Source organism: Lagopus muta, chromosome Z (genome assembly GCF_023343835.1).
Source record: "Lagopus muta isolate bLagMut1 chromosome Z, bLagMut1 primary, whole genome shotgun sequence".
Lineage (NCBI taxonomy): Eukaryota > Metazoa > Chordata > Aves > Galliformes > Phasianidae > Lagopus > Lagopus muta.
The window spans coordinates 66829688-66847638 of NC_064472.1; the positions used below are offsets into that span (position 1 = coordinate 66829688).

General features: G+C 34.8%; 1 protein-coding gene across 4 annotated transcripts in view; it reads right to left on the minus strand.

Annotated features, from left to right (window-relative positions):
• Nucleotides 1-1258: 1258 nt before the first annotated feature.
• The window catches only part of CEP120 (centrosomal protein 120), a 38388-nt gene continuing 21695 nt past the window's right edge, over nucleotides 1259-17951 (minus strand). For all 4 annotated transcript variants that reach the window (XM_048931338.1, XM_048931337.1, XM_048931336.1 and 1 more), the window contains 5 exons: nucleotides 17205-17366; nucleotides 14372-14494; nucleotides 12808-12906; nucleotides 3916-4061; nucleotides 1259-3245 (listed from right to left, as the gene is read on the minus strand). In XM_048931338.1, coding sequence (XP_048787295.1) covers nucleotides 3008-3245; nucleotides 3916-4061; nucleotides 12808-12906; nucleotides 14372-14494; nucleotides 17205-17366 — 768 coding nt within the window. In that variant the 3' untranslated portion in view covers nucleotides 1259-3007. The remainder of the gene's footprint in view (nucleotides 3246-3915; nucleotides 4062-12807; nucleotides 12907-14371; nucleotides 14495-17204; nucleotides 17367-17951) is intronic.

Here is a 17951-nt window from a genome sequence, read left to right on the forward strand (position 1 = left end):
GAAGAGCATTTGTATTGCAGTGCAGGAGAGCAATGCAACGAGTACTTGAAAACTCAGTGCCAGATGTAATATTGCTGCTTCTCTGCAACAGCAGTTTTGAAAAGTCTAGGGTTGAAAATGTTGGGTAACTGCTGAAGTATGGAAATTGTAGTTACAGTTTCATCCCCAAGTACACAACGTGCTGGAAAGATCTATTCGTAGCTACATGTTTTATTAAACTAGTTTTAGAGGAAAACCTTTCTTCTTATTTCTATAATTCTAAGATTTTTTTTCACAATGCATTTCACTGCTTGAACAATTAAGAATTTAGAGAAATTTTCTGGTAAAGCCTAATAATAAGAGCTCAATTTCCTTGTAACAGTTCTCAGAATCTCAGTTCATGCTCCTTATGAAGGTGCATAAATAGGTATTATATGCAGATTTGCTGCTTTGCTATACACAATTTCCAGCAGGATTTTTTTGCTGGATAAGTTAAAATAAGCTTAAATGGTTTTTATTCTTGTCACAAAGAGGGATTATGATAGAAAATAAGATAATTTTTGTTTTTATTTTTAATAAAAATGGTATTTGATCTTTCCACTGAATTGACTATAATGTTTAAAATGGCTTCATGGCAACGAAGAGCCCAAGAACTCCAATGTAAAAATATAAAAAAAGCAGTACCAAACTGCTGTCTGCAATACCTAACTACTACAAATATGAATACATATTTATTTCCAGATTACTTCAGAATGAAAGACCTCAACCTTTTCCTCATAATTTGAGTTGAAATATAAAGCCCAAAGTATTGTTCACTATTTTATCCCAATACAAATAATGACCTTGAAGCATAATGGCTGCATGACCAAAAAAACTGCTAAGGAATTAGGAAGACATTGTAACACACATGCCTGTCATCCTGTAAGTACTGAACTTTTAGGAGACAAAGTGGTCCCAAAGAGCTTAAAATAGCAGGTTGAGGCATTTTTTCCTCCTAAAAGAATAATAAAAATGTTGACCTACTGTACATTTTACTAAATATTCTGACTTACTAGAAGAAAATTAATCTGTATGGCTTCTTTCAAATTTTACCACCTCATGACTGTTGTTCCCTGTACAAATCATGGAGGAGACTATCAGAAATTGAAGAAATGAAATTAACTTTGAAAGTCAACTGATCAGTTTCATGGTTCCAAGCACCAAAGACTGTCATATGACCTACAGTAATAAGAAAAGTTTTGTTCAAATAAATAGAAAAAAAAACCACAAAGTCTTTAATACTAAAAAACATGAGTTTATTAAGTAATGTAACACCTGAAAAATCACGGAATCGGTTAAAAAATCACCCGTCATGAAAATGCTGTTAAACACACTCTGCAATCTGTAAGTCTGATGGACCCCCTAGTGTTGGAAAAAGAAACTGCACGTCTTGTAAAAGAAGCAATTTCAAGAACAACGTCTTGCAAAGTCTTCTTGGTAAGACAGAAGAATCCCCTGCTTCATTTCCAATAATGCAGGACTATGCAACAGCGCATGATCATGCATCAGTGATAACAGAAGCACTAACATAAAGGATTAAAATTACATGCCGTGGATTTGTGCAGGATTCATCAAGGTGTTACTTGCTTTACTAGTGGAGTAGAATCTTTCCAAGTACCTTCACTTGAAAAAATGTAGGTGTGAGAGTACAAGTAGCTACATTAAAGCTTTCAGCGGCCTAACACCCAGGCTTTCTTATCAGGAAATGGGCCCATACTAGGCATAGTCAGATGCACTATTCTATGGTTTACACCATGAAAAATAGGTATGGTTTCATAGGTTTACACCATGAAAAGGCAATACACGTACAGTTGCATCCATGCAAGTTCACAGAAAAAAATGCTTTGCATAGAATCTGTTATGCTTTGCCTGAATAGAGATATTTAATGCTTCTTCAGTACCCAAGATTCAAACTGAGAATCATGGCAACATGACAAAAATCCCCATTAAAAAGACAGTGCTGTAGGCTTATGTAATTAGTTAAGTCCATGTGAATGATTTTAATCTACTCAAACAGAATGGAAGCTAGAAAAAACAAACTTTTTCAACTACTATGCAGAAATTAACATTTCTCATGGATCTTTCTTCTGGCTTTGAACTATCTGAGGCTATCCTTTTCACACTTCAACAATCAAATAAATCATACAAACAGCAATGAGAAAACACGGGTTGAAACACACGTTAAAGAATTGCAAACTGAGTAGGCTATGATTAACAAAAATGTCTTTACTTAGTAAAGCTCTTATCATGCGTGTGCCCAGCATCTGAAGTGTTTAAAAATCTCTGAATTAAATGACTCAAACATAATTTGCATACGTATTTATGAACAAAGGCTGGGTTCACCCTTACAGTCTTATGTGCAAAGCTGCTTGGACAAAGGCATTTCATCCTGTATGATCATACTAGTTACTTAACATTTCAATCAGTTTCAGTTTCACAAGGTTTGGGAGCTCCTTCCCTTCCAATTAAATGCCTGCCTCTAAAAAGAAAGATGAACTGTAGAACATAGCTATTTTCACTGCAGTTGCAGAAGTGAAAATTGATTAGCTTGTCAATTGAATAGTGACATTTGTCACTTTTGCATTTTGGGACAAAATTAAGAATTTGATCATGGAAGAAAGCTGATGACACTTCTTCCTAGTATAGTTGAGGAACGTTAAAAAAAAATAGAATTGAAATACTGACCAAAAAGTTGAGAACAATTATTAAATATTTTAAAAATAAACCCTGCCACAATAGTGGAAGGAGTTGTAGAAAACACTTCAGAATATAAACATATTTGCATGTGTAGAAGTACAAAAACACTAAAAACAGCCACCCCCTCTGAAACTTACAACTTCACTTAACATCACGCACTGCAAATATTGACACTGACTTCAAAAACAGCTAACAATGTGCAAACCTATGCATCACCACACATTTTTGAAGAGGAAGGTTTAAAAACATCAGTAAGCCTATTCAAATTCAGGCTGTTTTTTTTTGTATGGTTTTATTTAGTGGCATTTCTTTTTGCAATAGCCTCTCTGATTTGACGATCAAGTTCACTTACAATGTGGTCTTCATGATTATACACTCCTGTCCTCAACAAGGTATCCCTCTCCTCCATCAGACGTGAGAGATAATCATCTATGTTCTCATTTGATTTTCTAGAATGAAGACTATCCACTTTACACGCAGAATTATCTCTAGCATCTTGAAATTGCTTTCTCTCTTCTTGTTGCTTTAGCCTGATGTTGATAAAATGGAAGAGAAGAGAGGATGAGTGTATTAAAAACTGCTTTGCTTTTCATACGAAAACAAGGCATCTGCTGAAATAATTAGTAAAATTAACAAATTGATAAAAGATGAAAATTTACCTTGTGTATATTGAAATTAAGGGAAAAAGACATAAATGAGGTATTAATATGATAGCTAGAGTACTTCTCTTTAAGATGAGTGCATAACAGTAATAATTACCACCAAAGCTCCTATTTTGATTTTGCAAATGCCACTCACATTACAAGGTTTTGATGTACAGTATTAATGCTGACAGCCATGAGGACAATGTTACATCTAAAAATTTAATGCATCCCAAATAAGGACAAATATCTGCCTTTCCCCACGCCTCCCCCATAATACAGTTCTTCTTTAGACCTGATGGTTCAAAATAGACACGTACAAAAAACGTTGATGTTCTACAACGACGACAACATTAAAACCAAAGTATACTGACATAGATTTTCTGTAGTACAGTGCTGTAGCATTTTACAGATTTGCAATCTTTACCTAAGGGACACCAAAACATATTCTATTACTGGACTGACAGCCAATTATAAATGATTTAACCAAACCTTTTCTTATTCAGAGGCAGAGTTCAAGAAGAGAGGAAAATGAGGAGTCTTACAACTGTTCTAATACCTGTTAAGTTCATTTCTGATATCCTCCAGCTCTTGTCGGTCTGTTTTCCCCAGCTCTTTTTCTTCTGCTGCCAAGTAGCACAGCCTCATGTGCTCCAGCTCTTGCTGCTGCTTTTTGAGGCGAGCCATTGCATTTTCTTGTTCACGCTGATGTGTGAAAGGATAAAAGCAACCCAGTTATCTGCATGGTTATACATGGAAGTGCTTATTATAACAACACAAGCAGAACTTCAGGAATGAAATCACAACAGTTAAATTCCCAGTATTAGTAGAAGTGCAGAAGTTAAACAAGATGTCTTCATTGTTGTTATCCACAGTATTGTAAAGCTGTTACAACTGCAGTAAACCTATCCAGAGCAGATCACCTGAAGTCCAGTCAGAGATACCTCTCCATTAATGAAGCAGCAAAAGCAGGACAAACCCACTTTTTGAAGGTAGGAGGACTACAAACACTAGCTTAAGCTTGTAAATAGAAAATTTGTGAAACTGCTGAAGATTCTCAGATATTATTATTACTTTTTTTTTGCTATTTTGAATTACAGATTATACAAAAGTATGTATTAAATAATAAAAAATACACTGAATTACACATACAAAATGCTAAGTAGCTGCAGAAAATTCCCATTACTGGCCCTGCAATATCTACCATTAAAACTTCAAGGATGGATCACCGAGGTTGCAGTTTATGTTGAATAAATAAACCTTAAAAACTTAAAACTCTGGCAAGGTTTCCTTTTACAGTTTTATGGATCTGTGCAAAATGTTAGATAATTTATTTGGTGCATTTAATCCAACTAACCTACCTATTCTGCAAGTCTGCTTGGTTCTAAGTTTGCTTTTTGCTTTAGCACTGTATATAGAGATGAAAAATTAGGGTTGGAATCACCTATCATTCAGGGACACTGAGCAATGTCTTAATGACAATTATGCTGACTTCTCTGCTTGTTCTCCTCCCAGTTTTGATAACACAACCTTGATTACTAACTCTACACAGTCAATGAAAAAGAAAGCCTGAGGTGAAGTGCTAGTTGATTCTGTAGTGACACAGAACAAAGTAGGAGAGGGTCACAGAATCATTAATGTTGGAAAAGAACTCTAAGATTATCTACTCCAATAGTCATCCACCGCCAGTACTGCCCACTAAAGCACGTCCCCTGAGTATAGACAGGGTATATAGACTGAGTATAGACATATAGACAAACCATAAAGCATGAGCCTACTGTTTAGTTTTGATATCATTCTGATCTCAGTTCTTTAACTGTTAATACAAAGTTTTATACTCATTACTGCAGCAGAAAACTATTCTCTTTCACGGACACGAGCATATTCATTATACAGCCAACTTAATACTTTCTAAAAGAATCTAATCCTTGTTGTCAGCTATCTCGGTCATAGGCATCTTCAGAACTCCTTGCTGATAACCATTAAATAATAATAAAATCCACATTTTGCAAGGAATCAGAGCAAAAGCTCTAATTGTTAACGAGAGCAGCAGTGAAATACGGAAAACACTCATACAAGATTACATGAAATCACAGGACGAACGTAACCAAAGCTTTTTTTTTTTTTTACTAAATCCAAAATACCACTCAGGCATATTAAAAGCTGCTACTTCAGTGAGATGGGTCAAAATGACTAAAGAGCAATTTGCTGAACAGATACTAGTAATCAAGACCACAGGAAGGAATATTGCCAAGGAGTTTCTACAGTTGATAGAAGTATAAAAAAAGCCACTTAGGAAAGATAAGACCAAAGTCCTTCCTTTTCCATCAAGACTTAGCTGCATAGAAGAGGTACAGTCTCAGAACGAAGTAAGTCAGGTTTTATAACAGAAACCAATAAATCTGCACAGAAAACAGTAAGGCATCATTATTGCCAACAGATATCCATCCAAGAGTTGTACAGAAATCCAAACACAAAAGTTGTAAGACAAACTGGTCATGTAATCCATCGATCAAATTGATGCTGGCAACCAAAGAGTAACAACCACCTTCCACTTCATCTCCCTCTTATTTATTAAACTGAGTGGAAAAAAGACAAGCATACACAGACATACAAACGTCAGAAACATCCAGGATCTACCACTGGAACCCATTTCTACGCAGGCAGTAGCTTTCAGACAGTAAAGCCAAGTTTCCAGTACACAGTGTGGCAGGGATCTTACTGGCAGTAATACCAGATGCTGCTCACCACACGCACTGAACTGGGTTGTTATAAAGACAATGCAACAGAAATTTAACACAACCAAATTAGATAATGAAGATGGTGCATTTGATTTCCCTGCTTGTCCTGAGCACAGAAATATGGAGGCAGATCAATATTTATTTATTGGAAACCATGACTGTTTGTGTTGCTTTCACGAGACCTGCAGTTCTTTTCAAAACGAAGCAAATTAAAATACTGCCAGATTTCAGAAAAAAGTTATTGAGATTAATACTTGAAGCAAAGCACAAAACAGACTACATTAAGCTACATTAAACTGCTACTCAATTTAAAATTCTGAATTATGTCTAACCTCAGAAGAAATGTTGCACTGTACAAATCCACAGATTTGCCTGTCCCTATAGGTAAAGCATCTGTACAGTAGTTCAGCCTGCTGACCAGCTACTACTCTTCCTGGTCAGACATTAAGTCTGAAGAAACTTGTCATGCCAGAAAATACATACTGCTGTACACATACAGCCTGCGTACCCAAATTCTGCTTTTGAAATTCATTTGTCTTGTAGCTTAGTTTTCCTATTGGCTTTATCTGAGAATATTGGGAATCTTGAAGGCCACCCAAAAGATATGTAAGAACACAATACACAAGCAAAAGGCCTTATGTGGAGGAAGAAATCCATGCTACTCAGAGGATGAGACATTTTCTTAAATGAAGTCAGAAACGCAGATTTTCTACAGAAAGGAGGCCTTCTAATGTCATTTTCTCCTTTTCTACCTATGCTGATGTGTAGATATGATTAGTTTCAGTCCAGTGAATTGTTACAGATTGTGAGAAAAGGCTGAACTTATTTGGGAAAAGAAAACTTTCTCTTCACCTCAGTAAATTCATGCTCTAATTGTACCCAATTTTAAACTGTAACTCCTGTCATGGGAAGCTAGATATGAATGTGAGTTTGTCCATTTTCTTTTTTGTTTTTTTGTTTTGTTTAAGTCTCAGTAATTGTAGGAGACAATTTTTTATTTTTTTTTTTTAAAACACATGCCAGGCAAACATAACCTGAAGACCAAATACTGGAAAACTAATGCAAACAGAGGAGCACTCATTATTAGCACAGCAAGACATCAACTGGCCAGGAGAAAGTGGCACCCTTGCCTATTAATTACTTCAGTAGATAAAAATGAAGCACATAATACATACAAATCTACTATGTGACTATCCTGAATGGAAGCACTGTAACCCAGTCCTTTGGCTTGTAGGGTGTTATGCACATCTAATAAGGTAAGATTTTGAAAATATTCTTCAAGTCACATCTTCAGAGAAAAGACACAACAGTGTTGGCCTGGAAACAGAATGATGATTACAATTTGATACCTCACTCTCTGTGGCAAGGAAGTTCAGTGATTCAGAGCTTTCTGCTGCAATAGCAGACTGATAGCAAAAAGAAAAAAAAATATGAAAGAAGTAAACATTTGAAGAAGTATATTCTCTGAATATTCAGAACAAAGTCCTATGCTAAGTTTCAAGAGTACATTCTTTGCTCAGGACAGTATCTCTAGATTTGTAGGGAAGTAAGGGTTAACATATAGAGTATCATGTTATCTTTTTCTCCATTAAGGAGAAAAATTTTTCCAGTACATTTTGTTTCCATAACACTGAATGGGGCTTCTTTCTAGGAAAGTGCAATTAGAATTTTAATGTGACTAATACAGCTGCGATGTAAGCACGACAAAATATTTACCACTTTCTTGTTTGGGAATAATGAGGGAAATGAGATTGATTTTAGTCCTGTCATACTGCAAAACAGCAATTTCTGTGGCATGTTAGAAAGTGTCGTGCAGTGATCCTGGATAATACGATCTTAAACCAGAAACATTCAATAGAAAAAATCAACAGTATTTTCTGAGGAAATATTTCTGTAGCACTTAGCTTAAGTTACAACTCAGGAACTAAGACATGAAGGCAAGTGACAGGGATTATGCTAGTTCATTTCTGATGGATCCTTCAGATAATTTAAGTTATGCACTTTGTAATACCTGATAAATTTGAAATATATTTCCCAAAGCAAGTTTTTGACTCTTTTAAATGTCTACAGGAAGTTATAGGGTGAGTAACAGTGCACTTGCTCACAGACAGCCAAAAAGATTTGCTACAGCCTGAGAGAAGGAAGAATTCCTTATTCACAGTGCTGGTGCTGCCTCCTTTGTGAGAGATATTCAGGTACTGCATCTACTTTGCTGTCACAGTTTAATAATTCATTGTGCATTTTTTTAAACCAAAGAAGAAACTGAATTCTATTTCACAGTAGTATTTAGAATTTAGCAGAATTTACTGCATAACCTTCTAAAAAGGCATTATATTTATGAAATAGTACTAATACAGTAATAATAAAACTAACTCCAACATCTTCATGTGCAACATCTTCATTCTGTTCTGTGTTCATTTAATTTAAAAACAAGAATGTAACTGAATACAGCAAAACATGTATGGCAGTGCACATAACCTTACACATAAACATATTTAAAGCTCTTATGGCAAAATATTTATGTGGTCATTTGTGCTACTTCCAGAGAGAATATGCTCTTACAGTATATCCTATATCAGGGAACATTTCAGATTTATTCCTAATCGCTTATTGTACTCAGGCTGCTTTAAGACTGAGTGAGAACCACTGAAACTCTGCATAAATTCAAATCTCTAGAAGACTGTGTATTTAAATTTCAGATAAGGAATCATTACAGAATCATCATCTGCCGGACTAATGACAGCTATAGAGAGAGAAGTTAAGACTAGAAACTCTGAACACTTGCAAACTTAATTCTTGCACTACAACCTGAGTATCAACAGCCACAGTACTAAAGTAAAGCAACAACAGATGACCAGGAGGACCATCTGCAAAATGCTTTTAATTTTTACCATTTGAAAAGTATTTTTGCAGTATACTTAATTGGCATAGGTACTTCCTCCTTCATTACCCTCTTAGCTCTTCACGATGCTATTACTCCTTTCACTTTTTACCTTTTTTTTTTTCCAAAGAGTGAAAACGAAAATTTACCAATACTCCTCTTCCTAACTATCATTTTGATATTGTGCCATCCTCGCTTTGATTCCCAAAAACAAAGTCAAGCCAAACAGTGCACCAAAGCCACATACTATTTATCAGATTGTTTACTTCATTGTTTTACTGCTTTTATTCATTGGTTTGCATGTCTAGCACGGTCCTTGAGAACACGAATATTGTTTTAGGGCTGGCACAGCGGGAGCTTAAATTGTGTTTTGGAGAAACACTCAACATTAAATAAAAATTAGCCAGCATTAAGAAAACAAAAATTTCAATTACAATCAAACTGTAAAAGAACCCCTCTGAGCCACCAGGTGCTTTGGTTAAGAGGCTCTTCAATCAAGGAAGCGCAATCTTTATTTTGCCATGGCTGCCTATAAATCCAAAAGGGAGATGTAAACATACATACACTAGACTAAACAATGGCTAAATAGCGGCCACTATTCAATCTCCCACTCACACATACCATGCAAGTCTGTGGGAAAACTTACGATTGAAGCTAAAGAACTCAAATAAAGTTTTCTGAAAATAACCCAGAGCTGACAAGTCAGTAGGAGGGCCTGGATGGTTTCAAGACACAGTTTTTAACCAGGAATTGGACCTCCAACTGTTTTCTCTTTTTTTTTTTTTTTTAAAAAAAAAAAAAAAAAAAAAAAGCAAAGATTTATATTCCATCCTTTGCTATATTAGTCATAAATTAATCAAATTAATTACTGAGTGGATAAGCAGGAGACTAGACAAAATAGAGTGAATGTCAGCCAGCCAATAAGATCCACACTGCTTTAAGTAAATGCATCAGTATTGGTTTGAACAGATCTGTAGGTCAAAGAAACAACAAAAGTCTTAACTGAAAAAGCATTTCTCCCAGAACACCGAATATGCATGCATGTACTTTGAAATCATGACAGAGACTACCAGCTGCTGAAAATGACACTTCTGCTAGCTTAGGTGTTTGTTTTAAAACCGTGGTTGTTTTTTTTTTCCGGTTTTGTTTTTTAACAGGTAGCGAGTTTAGAATCTAGGACCTCTGCAATTTTGTACAAATGGTTTAATTTCACAAACAGGGCTCGCACACACAAAACTTGGCACATTTTGTTTGTGTCGGTTCCAACAAACATTGAAAGACAGGTTTTGAAACCTGCAGAAGTGATGGAAGTTACCTGCACAAACACGGACCATGTAGCTAACTTGGTTTTGTGTCCTCCTAAGCTGAAAAGGGGTGTGATAACTATTAATACAGAAGTAACAAAGAAGGAATAAAGAAGCTAGGTTACATTCAGGTGAAATCTATTTTCACTCAGCATTACAAACTGTGCTTAAATTCAACTGCCTTCTATTCTGTTAAGCACAGGTTACGTATATACACACGTGTACATGTGCTTGAGGTTTTTTGTTGTTGCTGTTACCACCAGTACAATGTTTTTAATATAGTGCAGTGTTTTTTAACATTTAAAACACTGCACATGGAGAAGCTCAGAGCATATTCTGTTGACAGTTCAACACTTTTTTTTTAAAAAAGCCTATGCAGTACATATCTTATTGTCCAAAATGTAAAGACATCAGAAATTTGTGCTAACAACTAGTTCCCAAGTAAAAGGAAACTTTTTAATTAAAGAAACATTGACTTTTATGGTTGCAAATCAGGACAGCATTTTACTAAATGCTTAGCCTGTAGAATTATGCTTCTTTAATTCACAAATTGACTGTACTAGGTCACCTTTGAGTAATGGAAATCTCTATTTAAACATTTTTTTGGCAATAGGCACAAAGCATTAGATCTCATTTCCAAGACTTACCAGCTGGGTTTTGTCATTAACATTTATTAACAATCTAAGATATGGCTTTCAGCGTCTAATCCTCACTACACAAATGTTTTGTATAGTTCTCTAGAGAGCTTTGGTGTGACAAATTACTGGCACAGATTACAGCCCTGTGGCTATTCACCAGAGGCAATGCAAAATTAACATGGTACTAATCCAATTTAAACAAGAAATTGGTCAAACTATGTGCAATTGCACAAATCATCTGAACTAAAGCAGATCTAGAATTCCTGAAGCAACACTTTCCAAATTTATATTTAAAGCACAGTAAATGGTTTTTGATCAGCCCCGCTTTAACTTTTATTTGGCTCTCCAAATACACTTAAATCCTTTATCAATAGACTAAGTATAAGTTGAAGCATGGGAATATAAAAACATAAGAAACCACTTTTAAAGGGTTTGTTCTTTAGTATAGAAGTTTTAAGAAGAATAATTCATGGTATATGAAAGCTTGTTTTTTGGTTCAGATTTTTAGGAATGGGGTCAGCTGAAACCATCCACATATTACTAAATTCAGATCATCGTGTCCACTGTGATAAAACTTACAATAAAATCTTAATGACGATGATATACAGTCAGTTTTAATCTGGCAAGCAACAACATTTTCCTTTATTCTGCAGGGATTTTTAAACATGGCATTAAGAAAAAAATATCCTAAACATTTCATGGCAATTCAAGAAATCTTAATCAGAAAGATGAGATTTATTCTTCTTCTATCATCTTGCCAAGAACAGCTATTTCAGAAACTGGAAAGGAAAATTCATGACTCAATAGGCAAAAAAGGACTAATTTAAAGACAATAAACAAATATGAATTTTTAATAGCAATTACACAGCATGTTTACTGTCTTCAAAGTAAAACAGATGCAACTATTAATGAGAAGAAGTGAGACTCTTTCCTTGCTCTCCAGAAGACAAAAGTTCTGAGAAAAAGAATGAAGTAGGGACTATAATTCTTTGAGGAAAAAAGTATCAAGAGACATAGTAAAAGCCTGTTACTAAACTTGAATTCTTTAGGCTTAGATCTGTGTCCCTGTCCCTGGTTAGTAACAGTGAGTAATGATTTATTAATTTGTCACAGCCAATGAACATGCTTTGTCACTCCTACGTATCACAGCTTAGCTTATGTTTACTGTAATTCATGAAAAAGGCAAGCACAAGAAGACAAAAGCATCTACAGTGAGCATCTACAGTCCTCATCTTCAGTGAGGACAAAGCTGTTACTACTGCAAGTTTGAGCAGAGTATTGTTAAGTTGCACATGTATGACAGTAAATATGTGTACAAAAGCACTGTCAAAACAACAAGTAAAAAGAACCATGCCACTGTAGTTTCAGAGATTAGGATTTCCAACAGCAGGAGTAAAAGTTTTCACCCTCTGTTTCCTTTCTATTTCCTCCAATTTTATATAACATCACAGCATTCACCAACTCTTAAATCATTGCTTCTATTTTTGGTTTTAATCTTTACTCTTCATTTCTGTTAAAAGTGGGAATCGTTAGGACTGTTACTGACCAAGACAGCCAGGATGGTCAAAGCACTTTCTCTGGAAGTGCTGGCTGAAGTCACTGGGAATGAGATAGAATGTTTCTTTTTTAAACCATGCCTGCTTTCAGCTAAACCAACCTTCTTTGCTGACCTGAATTATGCTCCTTGCTGAATGTAACGTCAAACTCAGATGGGTTTTGCTATTCTTGTTTTTCCAAATAGAAATGTAGCTCAGAGCTTGAATTTAATGAAGATGAACATAGCACTAACATGAGGAAAGCTGCCAGTAATTAGTAGTAACCGTAAATAGCTTCCAACACGGCATTAACTTCATTGTGTTGTATACTGAAAGAAAGCAACCTGCATACCTGCTTTAACCTTGCAAGTTCTTTCAAAGCCCTGGCCCACTGTTGTTTGTAGTGGAGCTTTGACTTGGTAGCTGACTCCAACTTTCTTTCAAGTTCAACCTAAAAGCAATTAAAATCATATCAGCTGAAGCAATAACAGCAGTAACAATCACTGAAAGCTGTATATATACAAAGGGTATGGTTTAAGAAAAGTGTTTATGTAGTGTAGCATACAACATCATCTAAAGCTGTTATATAATGTAACATAAATATTATGGCACATGAACATTTTCTTGTTTAAAACATAGCCTTATTTTTATTGGATAGTCATCTATACAAAAAGGAAAAGATTAGTTTTTAGCACTAAATCTACTGATGTAACCTTTTAAATTTAAGATTCTCAAATTAATAATCTCCTCTCTCCACCCCCCACACCCTCTTTTTTTTTTTTTTCTGTTTAAGATTATGAACTTTAATTTAACAAGAATGCTGATAGACAAATGTTGCCTTTAAAAGGTGTATAATTTTTTTTTCTTTTTTCCTGGAGCTGATGGAAGATGTGTTACATTCTTTTCTCTGAAACACATCTCTGTTCAGACCTTTTCTTTTTTTAAAGTCTACACATATAGTGGGTATCTCTGATCTTACTAAGTCATAAATCTAAAAAACTTCTTAAGCTCTACGAAAAATAATTTGCTGCACTTTGCAAAAATATTCCAGGATTAAAAGTATTATAAAAAAAATTCCAGTATTAAAAATGAAATTAAAAATCTCATGAAATGAAAACAGATATAAAGTACAGAGCAGGGTTTCCTGAAAAATGAAGCATTTCTATCAAAAATCTGAGACAATGATATTTTCTTTTCACTGGAAAAAAGCCATTTAACACTACATTTATGAAGATTTTTTTAAAAAGCAAAAATAAGAAATTTAGCAAAATATTTTAGTTAAAAATTTTATGTCTGTACAAGGAAACATTTTGATCATTTGCTAGCATTTTAGAAGCCATTCAACCATAAAATGACATGCAGACTAGCTACATAACCAAGAGTCTTTTATATCTGTTTTTTTTTTTCCCAGAAGATTCTGTCAACAATTTGACCCAAAATTCTCAAAAATTCCAGCCTGTATCTGTGTACAGAATATTTTTTGCTTTGAATATCTATATGCATCGGATATAAAGAAATCAACTTGTGACAGTAAGGAACACGACCTCTGTCCAAAAATATTAAAAAAGAAAACAGCACACAAAGAAATAGCAGTGTAAATTAACCTTCACAAGAGATTGCACCTCTTCATTTAATTTTATGAATGGAATACTCAAAGTCCAAAGTAGAAATCATGACAATAGCAATTCATTTACATAAGCTTGTTTCTTCTGACTTGGTCTCTAACGTGACAGCTTCCTCTACAGAAATAATGCCACTTTTAGCCTTATCTATGAATATTTTGCTTGAGGAAACTGTTGGAAAAAGTAAAAATAGAACAAAATAGACCTATCAACCAGGTTCATGCAAGATCATTCTGCATCTCCCTCACCAATGGACTGTTGCAGTAGCTTTTAGAGACTGAAAAAACAAGATACCTTTTCTAAAGTGAGAAGGTTTATTTCCGACTGCAGCTGGATTTCTGGCTTGCTACTTTGCTGTTCCTTGTACTGCTGGAACTCCTTCTCCAAAATTTTGTACTTATTTTCTGCTTCACAGAGCTACATTAAAACAGAAACAAAACAGATACTGAGAGTTATACAGTCATGATTAATGATATATTGGTGATGGCATACACTAGTGTTTTAATAAGAATAATTTTAAAGAGGATCTTTGCTCTGTGCTAGAAAGAAAAAAACAAGTCTCTCCTCATACAAAAGAGGATGATTTATAAACACTGCTGTTTGCATTTCAAAGAGAGCTTTGCAAAAGAAACACAGAAGACAAAACTATTTGGATGTACACACAACTTTTAAAGACAGCCAACAATGATATCTGCTATATGAAGTTCTACTCCTGACTAAATTTCAGGAGCATAATTTGTTTAGCAGTGTCTGGATGAGGAAATGACCAATATCTCATACAGCCAAATAATGATTTAAAAGGCTGAAGCAAACAGTTCCGTGACGAATGACTTAGTGCTGCGTACCTCTGCCCTCACTGTGTACTTCCAGACTTTCATGAAGATAACATAAAAAGAGCTTTGATTTCCTTTTTTCAAACGAGCATTTTGAAAAAATTAAGCCAGTATGTGATTATATTACTTTGCTACAAAAACTTAAACAAGTCAAAAGCTTAACAGCCACTTTTTTCTGCTGTATTGATGTTATTAATAAAACAACTTATAAAAATGTTCTGTTGATAAAATAACGTTACAGAAGAATGAATGTTTCTCAGCTAGAAAATGCTTCAAAGATTCCTTTTTGTTACAAACCTAACATTTACTATTTTATTAATATGTCAGTGTTGTAATTCTTTGGAACTCCCAATTGAATTGCCCCAGTTTTTCTTACAAAACAATTTTTTTTCATTGAGGTTTATTATATAATTTATTATTTTTAATAGAATTTGTGAGAAAGCAAAGATACACGTAAGCAGTTCACTGCAGTTATTTTTCCACTTATACCATGACAACTAACTTTGACAATTATATTGTTTCTTATCAATACTTTTTAATAGATTTTAAAATATTGTTATAAAGATATGATAAAGACAATAATCAATGAATATAGAACTTCAGCAATAAGGTTTAATCTTTGTCTAAGAGTGTTTTTCTTGTTTTTAATATTCTCCCATGAGACCTCAGGCTATTAGAGAACTGCACAAATAAAGCAAAACCTTCATTTTCAGGAAATAAAAGTGATTCTTTAAGTTTCAGGAATCATTCTAGAGCTCACCTCCAAGCAAGTTAGACTACAGTTCTTTATATGTGAGAAGCATGTATTTACACATCTCCTTAAAAGGCAAAAGATTAATCAAACTATATGCTTTAGAGTATTTCCAATTTAATCCACAACAGTCCTTATTGAAAGCAAATACCAGAAAAAGCATACTGAAAATCATATGAAAAAAGAGGCCATGACAACTGGTAGCAATAGGGACTTTGTGCTTGTTCACACAGCAGACTTATCCCACAGTGAGGCTCCAAAATTACAAAAACAAGCAAAAAACCCAGCCCATCAACTCATAAAGACCAAGTAAGCCAACCAATCCAAAATCAACCCTGTATTTTTCCTTTAGGAAAATTTTTTAAAAGTGTATCTTTATATTATGCAGGTAAGTAATATTTCCTCATCCTAAAGCACGAGAGTGACTCAAAATAGTGGGAGCCACACAGAAAGAGGCAGCCAGGATGATCAGCAGAAGGTATAGCCTTCATACAATGGAATACAAAACACAGTAGGGTTCATGTCCGGAAAAGAGTATGAGACACGCCAATGAAATTACAGGAATGGCATGTAGCATGGCACAAAAGGATTACTCACATAAATTAAGCTACAAGCTTAAAATGAACAAAATATATTTTAAAATACACAAAGTACAGAGTGAACTATACAGGATGTTGCACTGCTAAAACTTTTTTTCTTCTATAAGCAGTCAGGTGAGTTCAAGAGCAATACTTCCACTGATGGCAGGTAACCATAAAATGCAGCCTCTTCCTCAGGATATATGTAAGTCCTGATGGTAATCCTGCTGTTTTCTATGCTTGTCCCAGTTGTTTTCTTTGACTCAAAATCTAACCTTTGGTCTGATGTATTGTGTCTATTTCGAATAGCAGTGAAGGAAGTTCAACTCTTATTAAGATTTAATCTACATGAGTTTCTAAATATGCTCCAAAACCGTAGTGCTTTTATAGTTGTATGGAATTCCTTAACAGTCAGCAAAATGTAGGTGGGTTAGTTTTGTCAGTGCAAAAGACAGCATACAGGACAACAGAATGCCATGTAGATTCTTCTGGTTTGAAGCACTATTTTCGAAACAGAAGACCACAACATGAGGATTACTGCCTCCCCACCATAATAAAAATAATATTTTGCAGTGAAAGCATAAAATGAATTGCAAAGTCAAGCTACCTAGACATTTTGATAGATGCTCATTGCTAAAAATTCATTAGAAGTTACTGAACTGTACACTGAAGTTCAGATCACAGCCACACACAACATATGCTTGTAATCATAATTTGATCTTCAGCATTAAAAAAAGTAAAATTATAATGACTGCATTGCAAAGTGGCCCTAACATTAAGCAGGACTGACAGAGATGGATCTCTTCACGTAATTCACTGAATAAATGGAAATAAAGTATGCATTAACAAACTGCCAGAATATGCTTGTCTAAATATCATTCCTCCACTTAACATATTTAATTTTAAGGTTTTATTGCTATTATCTTGAAGTAAATGATGTAAGCAGAACATATAAATGGGCATACCTGCTGTTGTATACGAAGCTTGTCTTCTCCCACCTGCTTGATTTTTGATCTTTCTAGTTCAACCTGGTGGGCACATTCTTCTCTGGTTCGCCGCACAGAATCCTGTACCTCGTGCTTATTTTGTTCATGCTCTGCTTGCAACTCCTTCTTTACTCTTTGAATCTTAAAAATGAGACAGCTGCATTAATCCATAGGTGCAGGATCTTTCTTTTATTAGTCTCTTTAAAAATGTTACTATTTATTCATGACAAAAAATTATTTTCAATTTTTAAACAGAAATTGTATTGTTACTGGTACATACAATTTGTAGATTATTCCAAAAGTAATACTTCCTATTCATTTCCACAAAAACTTTAACAGATACAAGGACCACAATAACACTATTTGATAAAGCAAACTCTGAGCTAAAAAACACTATTTTTCAACACACCACCATTAGCTATGTGTTTTGAGCAGCTATGAACAAGAGCCTGCATACTGCACCTGTACAAGTCTGTACCAGGGGAAGTGCCTCACACTGATGAAACACAGCACCCACTTTCTCACTGTGCTCACAGCCACTGCTTAGTATCCATAAATGTTCAGCAAGCGCACATGAGTGTCAGTGGCTGCCATTTTTTCCCCCACAGATGAATTCAATTCCACAGTTTTGCTTCATCTGCACTTCCATGTCAGACTCCTTTCTGTTGGACTGCCCTTCTGCTGACACCTGTCCCATGGCAACAACATGGAAGGGAATACTGATAG